Genomic DNA, 9205 nt, shown 5'->3' with positions numbered 1-9205 from the left:
CCGACCCTCCCGACAGCATCATCTGGGTGTGGAACGTGGTCAGATGAGCCTCTGGATCCTCCACGCCGGTAAAAACAGCTTTAACCGGAACCACGCTCGTGGGAATTGGCGTGTCGGTAATCGCCTGAATGAAAGGCATTGGGAAGACGCGAGGCGGCGTCGACGGTGCCACCTCTTCAGCTGAAGAACGACCCTGCTGCTCCTGAAGAGCTCGACGCAGCTCCTCAGCTACCTTGCTGAGCTCCTCGTTCCTGGCGCGAGAGGCGACCAGGTCCTCATGTATCCTTGCCTGCTCGACGCGCGAGGCTTCTACAGTGGCCTGCAACAAGCGCATCATCTCTGCCATCTGCGCCATGGTCATGGCGGTGTCGCCTTCAGCAGCGACAAGAGCCACGGGACTGGAGCGATTGCTTCTCATCTTTCTCATTAACTTCAGCGAACCACAGAAATACAGCAAATAACACTTCAACCACGATCGAATCAGCGATCAACCGGAGAAAACTCAAGAAACTGCGCAAGAACTCAAGAACACCGCAAACCTTTGAAGAAGATCGCAGCTTCACCAAAAACCACCGTTTCCCCGCGAACCAAACAAGCAAACGAAAGGAACCGAATCCACCGATCGAAAAGCCAAACAAACGGTTTAAAACGCAAACTTCACCGAACGAAACTCAAAGAAACTGCAAACGACGGTTGCACCAGCACACAACCGCGCAGAAAACCTCGAAAGCTTCCACGAACTCACACTGTGGATGGGAGCACGTTTTACACGGCCCCACGGTGGGCGCCTGATGATCCTGCCTGTTGACCGGAGCGCTGGAGAATGCCTCGTCAAAGGATTGACGTGCGCGCCGCTTCTCACTTCCGTTCCTCCTCTGGATCTATCTCAAGAACCTGCAAAGAAACGATACAGCGCCGCTGCGGCCGATCGCACTCCGACGCTCAAGTCAGTGACGGTATCACCAAATACTAAGAACTGGAACCGTGCAAACTCTCTCTCTCACAAACAGCTCTGTCACTCGCAAGCGTAAAGTGTATGAACTGAACGTGCGTACCTCAGAAAATCTGTTAAGAACTCTTATATACCTGGTGGTTTTCTCTCTCCTGGCAGTTACAGACTTGGACACGTGGCTCGCATCCAACTGTACACGTGCCATCATCTGGAGGCTCCCTGACTTGGCGCTGCTTCTACTCTCATTTTGGCTAAGTTACTTATGCATGGTACTGCCCAGTGCATAGCTAACTTAGGAGTGCGATCTCTACTGAAACTGGCGAGTTAGGGCCTTCATACACCTTCCCTGTGGTCTCGCCGGCCGCCTTCATAATCTGCTTCTCCTTCGTCTTCGGCGATGTGCTTATTCTGGCGATCTCCGACTGCCTGGTCGCCTGAGTCTACATCTGGCGACTTCATCTTCAACCTGGCGATCGCCTATTCTGGTAAACTGGAAATCGGAACACGCCAACTTAACAATCGACGACCACACGTGCCTCCCGACTTCCTTCCCATCTGCCAACCTGGCGCCCTGCCAACACGCCTACACTGTAGCAGGATGCCACGTCATCGCACCCGTCCACCAGGGCGGTACACTTAATAATTTATTGTATTAATTTATTTTGGTTATTTGAACATTTTATAATTTCAAAAATTAATAAAATAATTTTTTAATTTTAAAATTTATTTTATTTGTTATTATTTAACTGGAGAGTGGAGAGAGTGGAGAGATTGATTAGTTACTTTTCTGTTTTAAAGATCTTCTTCTCTATTAAATAAAAAATTAAAGATATTTGTAATATTTTGTGGACCACTTTAGCAGGAGAGTGTAGATTTAGTACGTTACTATTCTGATTTAAACTGATATTCTTTTTTTATTAAAATTGTAGAATTTTAAAATTGATTTAAAAAACAAATTTTATGATTCTCCACTACACATAACCCACGTATCCTACTTCTCACTTTCTCTCTCCTATATAGGTACCTACTTCCCACTTTATCTCTCCGCTACACATAACACATTCTTTTTTTACCATACTTCTCACTTTCTTTTCTCTTTCCTTTTCACTTTCATGTAAAATCATACTTTCATTTCTTTGATTAATCTTTCTGAAACCCTAATTTGACATTTGTTTCATAAAATTGTAATTGAAGTTTGTGACTAGAGGGAACGAAAAGACTCAAAAGTTGCGCGCTTCATCACAACAATAGGTAATTCTCTTTATATGCATTTCAATTTGTAAAACACTAATTTGTCTTCTGAAATTGTGATTGAAACATGTGACTAGAGGGATAAGAAGGACTCAACAAGAGGAGACAGAGGTACATGAAAAAAGTCATGATAAGACCCTTTTTGGTAACAATTTTATAGATTTAAATGAAATCATACAGAGCATTAACTAAACTATATTCTCATTTCCTCATATTTTACGGAAAAGTTACTTCCAATTTGTTTTTTAAGTTTTTTGTCATCACCATTTCTTTATCTTTGCTCTTCCTTTATATTTTCTTCTCTTAGGTTTTGATTTTTGAAATCATCTTAACTTTTCATAAAGTTATGATTTTAGAGACCACCTTCAAAATAGGTTCTCTCACCAGAGAGCATTATGTAGAGAAAGCATTATGTAGAGAAGGTAAGTCATCGTGTTCTTAAATCTATGTTTTACATGTTGTACTAATATTTTTTTTGTTTTTTATTTGTTAATTTTAGAGAGTTAATATTCATAGCAAAATAGAGGAATCAGAGAAGGATTGTCGCGCTCACTCCCCCAATCGTAAGGTTCTAACACGAAGGAACATTAGATTTGGGTGCGAAAGATGGGAACAATTTAAACGAGTCTCTATACAGGTCCAAGGGTACAAGGTGAAGAAAAGAGAAGCAAATTTCATTGCATTTTCTTCTTTTGTATATAATATTTTTCAAACAATTGAGGATGAATTTTTGGTTTATTGTTTAATGGTGTCATATGTATTGTAATGATTGTCATATATTATTGGTTGTTTATAGACCTAATGAAAAATATTGGTTTAATTCCTATAATTGATAAAATATTAAAAATTATTAAAAGAAATATGAAACTCAAATTCTATTTAATTATTTTTTCGGTTGAGTTTGTAGTTTTAAATAAATTTTAACTATTACCAAATACATATATTTTTACCCATAATTAATAAAATATTAAAAATTATAAAAAAAATATGAAAATCAAATTCTGTTTAATTATTTTCTATCTTGAGAGACGGTTTTGAATTCAAATAGTAATTTTGAATTTTAAATTTTGAAAATTCATTCATTCTCTTTACCATATGTAACTTTTACTTACCGCTCACCACTATTTTATTAACCTACTCTTTAACTGTATACTCTTTAACTTCTCATTTTAATGTTATTAAGAGAAATTGTTTTTGAAGAATAAAAAAATACTAAAGAAAAAGAAATAAAAAATGCGGATACACACTACTCTTTAACTGTATACTCTTTAATTTCTCATTTTAATGTTATTAAGTGAAATTGTTTTTGAAAAATAAAAAAAATACTAAAGAAATAGAAATAAAAAATGCGGATACACAGGCACGTTAGTGCCTGTGTTCTCGCTAGTAATAATAATATAAATTATATTAATAAAAATAATAATATAAACTATATTAATAATAATAATAATATAAATTATATTAATAATAAAAATAATATAAATTATATAAATAATAATAATAATATAAATTATATTATTAATAATAATAATATAAATTATATTATTAATAATAATAATATAAATTATATTAATAATAATAACAATAATAATATAAATTATATTCATATTATTAATATTATATTTATATGAATTATATTATTAATATTAATAATATTATTAATATTATTCATATTAATAATATTATTCTTATTGTACATATTGTTAATATTATTTTTAATTACAAAATTTTATATAATTATTTTTAATATTTACTTAAAAATATAATTGTGGTTTATGTTTGATTGTCTTGTGTACTTCTACAATAAACTAATTAAAGAAAATCATAGAAGGCAAAAAGTTGTAGAAACAGATTGTATGAAACTGCACGAAATTTATTATTTATAATAATAATAATAATATAATTTATACTTATTATTATTAACAATATATAATTTATATTTATTATTATTAACAATAATTTATATTAATAATAATAACAATATAAATTATATTAATAATAATAATATAAATTATATTATTAATAATAATATAAATTATATTATTAATAATAATATAAATTATATTATTAATAATAATATAAATTATATTATTAATAATAATAATATAAATTATATTAATAATAATAATATAAATTATATTAATAATAATAATAATATAAATTATATTATTAATAATGTACTGATAAGGTAATCGGAAGTGATGACGTGGCAGCAAGCGATAATATAGGCGTGTTGAGCGGGACACCTGTCTGACAGAAGGGAAGTACATTGGGAAGTTTGTGTAGTCGCCAATTGTTAGCTTGGCGTTCTCCGATCTCTAGCATGTATAACCGGCGCTCACCAGGCTTGCGTCATGGTCGCCATATGTGAGTTTTAGGCGATCAAGTGGTTAGAGACCGCCGAAAGGGGCACATCGCCGCAAGATCAGGAAGGCTTGCTTAAGGCTTTCTAGGGGTACAAGTATGAAGGACGAGGTTATCAGATGATCATTCCCTAGCCAGAGGTCGAGGCAAGGGAACAGTTTCCCAGAACATGCACGATGTGCAAGAGAAGCAGATCGTGATAGCGGCAGGCGAGACCACAGAGAAGGTGTGCATGGTGACACCCCGTACTCGCCGCTTAAGGGGTCGCGCTCCAAGGAAGCTATGCACCAAGTTACTCCTTGCATGGGTAACTTAGTCGAATAGCTTGAAGAGTAGAGGTGACGCTCAAGTAGAAGAGGGCTCCAAGATGGCGACACGTGTACAGCTGGATGCGAGCCACGTGTCCAGAGGTGTAACCGTCAGGAGAGAGAAAGTGCTCAGGTATATAAGGAATTTTTAACAGACTTTGAGGTACGCTTTCAGAATAACCGAGGTGCTCGGGAACGGCACCTACCGCTTGGAGATGTTAGAAGGAGGGGCGATTCCTCGCACCTGGAACGCCACACACCTCAAGTTATATTACAGTTAAAGCTTTGTAAGTAAAACGAACATGAAGAGATTTACAAGCTTTCTGTTAAAACAGTTTGAAGGGGGCACTCTTTTTTCCCTAAGGAGGGTTTTTGATGAGGCCACCCAATAAAGAAGAGTTTTCAAAGTTTAAAGTTTCTAAGATTGCATGCTTGTGGGTTTTAAAGTTTTAGAAAAAAGACCTTATCACTCGTACGTGATCTAAGGCAAAGTTATGCTGCATGCTTTCTAGTTAAAAGTTTTAAAGTTCCCATCGTTTTTCGGCGATCGGTGGCACCAGTTAAAAGTTTTGAAGTCCCCATCGTTTTTCGGCGATTGGCGGCATCAGTTTAAAGTTTTAAAGTCCCCATCGTCTTTCGGCGATTGGCGGCACCAGTTAAAAGTTTTAAAGTCCCCATCGTTTTTCGGCGATTAGCGGCATCAGTTAAAAGTTTTAAAGTCCCCATCGTCTTTCGGCGATTGGCGGCATCAGTTAAAAGTTTAAAGTCCCCATCGCTTTTCGGCGATCGCCGGCAATAGTTAAAGTTTTAAAGTCCTCATCGCCTTTCGGCGATCGGAGGCACCAGTGATGATTAAAGACCTCAACGCTCTCGTGCGTCTTGAGGCAAGAAGAGGAAAAGACCTCCTCGCCTTTGAGCGAGTGCAGGCGAGAAAGAGAAAAATTCCTCCTCGACTTTGAGCGAGTGTAGGCAAGAAAAAGTCCTCCTCGACTTTGAGCGAGTGCAGGCAAGAAAAAGTCCTCATCGACTTGGAGCGAGTGCAGGCAAGGAAAAGTCCTCCTCGACTTTGAGCGAGTGCAGGCAAGAAAAAGTCCTCCTCGACTTTGAGCGAGTGTAGGCAAGAAAAAGTCCTCCTCGACTTTGAGCGAGTGTAGGCAAGAAAAAGTCCTCCTTGACTTTGAGCGAGTGTAGGCAAGAAAAAGTCTTCCTCGACTTTGAGCGAGTGTAGGCAAGAAAAAGTCCTCCTCGCCTTTGAGCGAGTGCAGGCGAGAAGAGAAGAAGTCCTCCTCGCCTTTGAGCGAGTGCAGGCGAGAAGAGAAGAAGTCTTCCTCGCCTTTGAGCGAGTGCAGGCAAGAACAGAAGAAGTCCTCCTCGCCTTTGAGCGAGTGCAGGCGAGAACAGAAGAAGTCCTCCTCGCCTTTGAGCGAGTGCAGGCAAGAACAGATTGAAAGACCTCTCTGCACAAGCTGATAGAGGCAAGATTAAAAGTCCTCAATGCATCCAGGGGGGAGGAGATGTACACCCTGGGCAAGTTGAGGCACCAGAAATAGTCCTTCTCACCTCAGAGTGAGTTCAGGCAAGATGAACTGAAAAGTCAGGGGTGTTCGTGACCTTAAACGGTGGGGAGGGAAGGAAAACGCCTTTCCCCCTTTAAGTGAAACATCAATATTGACTTAGTAAGACCCGAGAAAACTTCCACGCTTGTAGGCGGTGCGAAGACAGATAAAATCCTTCTCGTCTCGAACGAGTTCAGGTATGGCGTGAAGGGTGAAAGAAGTTAAAAAGATAGCTAAGGTAGGTTCAAAGAGAACACCTCACTATCCAGCTCATTGCTCTGAAACTCAGGGAGGTAGAGAAGGATCCGAAAGGCGCCTCTACCTCCAAGATGAGGGAACAATGGTCAAGTTATGAAGGCAAGAAAGTTCACATCGCCAGAACCCTACGGCGATCAGAAGAATTCCAGGTGATGACAGGAATGAGGACTCACTTTGCTGGGCAGATCAGGTAAACTGTATTGTGATACTAGTTTAAGTTAAAACCTGCTGCCTAGTACGTAACTTATGTTAAGGTTTATTGCCTTGAGTTCACAAGTTATATTAAATGTCATCGCTAAAGAGTTAATAGTTGCTCAAGTTTACTTTGAGTTAACAGTTTGATAAGTTGTTATAAGGTTGACAGTTTATTCAAGATCGAAGTAGTGTGTGAAAGGTGAGGCTCGAATGCTGCTGAGTTAATTCGTTTGAGCAAGTCTCACCAGTTATGTTGGTAAACCACACATCAAGTAAAGGTAAAAGCGTGCAAAGTAAAGAGAAAACGATATATGAGAAGTGAAAATCATATAAGAAGTTGCAGTTCAAGTTTGCATACATACATAAACAGTTATATAAGCAGTAATTACAGATAAAGTTTTTACAAAAGAAAAGGTGATGGAGGAAGGCAGCTAGTATTCGGAGGGTACAATCTACCCATCCACCACCTCGTTGCAGATCGACACCATGGAAAGGTCGAGCTCGGGGTATTGACATGCTACTTGCTCTAGAGCGGCGTCAAACCTGGCGGTGAGGACTTGGGCGGTGCTTTGCTCGAGCTCTTGTGTTTGCTTCTTCAGCTCTTCCTTTTCCTCACGAGCTCGAGCAAGTTCTTCAGCAGCTTTTTTGCCTCCATCCCGAGCTTGGGCCAACTCTGCAGCAATCTTCTTGGCCTCCTCTCGAGCTTCGACGAGCTCAGCAAGAGCATCGTCCCTTTCTTTTTCGACCTTCCCAAGGAGAACCTCCCGATCTGCTGACCTTTTCTCAAGGTTTTCCACCTTGGTTGCATCCGCCTTTTTTGCAGCCTCCAAGTTTGCCACCTTGAGCCTGTAAGGGACCAGCTTGCTTTCCAAGTCGATCTTCTCTTGGACTTGGAGATGCAGTTTCTGGCGCAGGTCGGAGGCTTCCTTGTGAGTGCTCCTGAGCTCAGCATCCATGGCGTCCTCCAGCCTTGAGTGTTCAATCTCCACCATCATCAGGTTGCAAGAGAGTTTCTCAGCCTCAACCCTTATCATCAGGTTTGACTCCTTCAGCGCAGAGTTCTCATCTTGGAGCTTCTTGAGTGAGTCCTTCACAGCTCTTGATACAATCGAGGGAAGATCCTCCGCCATCATCTTCAGTCGGGCTGTGAAGGGTCCCAAGATCTCTTTGAAGGAGGTTGGGAGGCTTGAGGTGCTGGGGGGTTTGGTGCTGACTTTCACCACCACCCTCTTCAGTTTGTAGGGCAAGTGGGGCTTCTTGGCATGGTGGTGAGGTCGGAGATTCTGTTATCAAAATTGGCGAGGCTTGAGCGCCCTCATCGTTTCCTAACGCAGCCTCAGCAAAAGAAGTGGTTGAAGGAGGACCCTCTCCGGCAGATACGAATGGTGTGGAGGCGCTTGGAGGGTTCTCTATGAAGTTTGGGTCGCTGCTCTCGACCATTGGGGGCGCGGCGGCTAAGGGCGTCGCTTGGACTGGTTGCAGTGGAGCTAGAGGTGAGGGCGGTGTTGGTGTTTGAAGTGCAGGTGGTGAAGAGGGGGCCGCCCTTGTTCTTTTAGTAACGAGGCCATCCTCAGTCTCTTCATCATCCTCTTCTTCCTCTTGCACCACTTGAGGAGCCTTCCTCTTGGGTCTCCTCAGAACCAATTTTTTCCTTTCTGGGGCGGGTAGTGCCCCAGAAGAAGTTGGACCTCGGGGAGGGGTCTTGCCTTGAGCAGTGGCGATCTCCACCACCGAGTTGGGCACGGTTTGGGAGCCCGCCGCGAGCTTGTGAGATCGGGCGGTCGCCCTCAGTTCTGCCAGTTTCCCTTTGCCCAACATGTTATCTGCACAAGGTAAGGGATAGGTGAGCAACCAAAACAGAAGCAAAAGATACAAGTATATTCATGCAGAGGTAACACAAGCAGCACATGGATAAGTAATGGAATGCCAAAATAGAGTGGTAAAAATTCAGAGTTAGTTTTAACGCGAAGTGGGAGACTTGGTGTTGAGGTAGGGGCTGACCTATGTGAGCTTTGAGTTGGTCCTCGAGGAACTCGAAGGAAATTATTGAGGCGGTGGGGAAGGTGATGTTGGCAGCAGCCACACCCTTCCAGAATAGACAAAGATCTTTGTCTAGCGCCCCCATGTTATCAGGACTTCTTGGTCTTCTGAAGCTGTCCTTGGAGTCCTTGTTTCCCTTGTTTACCCAGTACAAGGGGAAGACGTCGAGCAAGGAGGGGTCTTGGTCATTTTGGCACACCTTGATGAACTTTCCCTTCCAATCTTTGTAAGATTGCTGGAAGATCGAGAGGATTGACCTTCCAGCAATCCCGTTCAAGCTG

At 41.0% G+C, this 9205-nt stretch overlaps 1 protein-coding gene across 1 annotated transcript; it reads right to left on the bottom strand.

Annotated features, from left to right (window-relative positions):
- Nucleotides 1–7336: 7336 nt before the first annotated feature.
- On the bottom strand, nucleotides 7337–7918 carry LOC137838011 (uncharacterized). The gene has a single exon (XM_068647218.1). It carries the CDS (start codon nucleotides 7916–7918, stop codon nucleotides 7337–7339), a length of 582 nt encoding a protein of 193 aa, XP_068503319.1.
- Between the last annotated feature and the right edge of the window lie 1287 nt (nucleotides 7919–9205).

The sequence above is a fragment of the Phaseolus vulgaris genome, chromosome 11, assembly GCF_000499845.2.
Source record: "Phaseolus vulgaris cultivar G19833 chromosome 11, P. vulgaris v2.0, whole genome shotgun sequence".
Taxonomy (NCBI): Eukaryota; Viridiplantae; Streptophyta; class Magnoliopsida; order Fabales; family Fabaceae; genus Phaseolus; species Phaseolus vulgaris.
The sequence above is the reverse complement of the archived record's forward strand: the minus strand, read 5'-3'. Positions and strand labels throughout refer to the sequence as shown.

What these genes read in the sequence shown, in the direction of transcription:
- LOC137838011 (XM_068647218.1), bottom strand. Translation starts at nt 7,918, where the DNA reads ATGATAAGGGTTGAGGCTGAGAAACTCTCTTGCAACCTGATGATGGTG.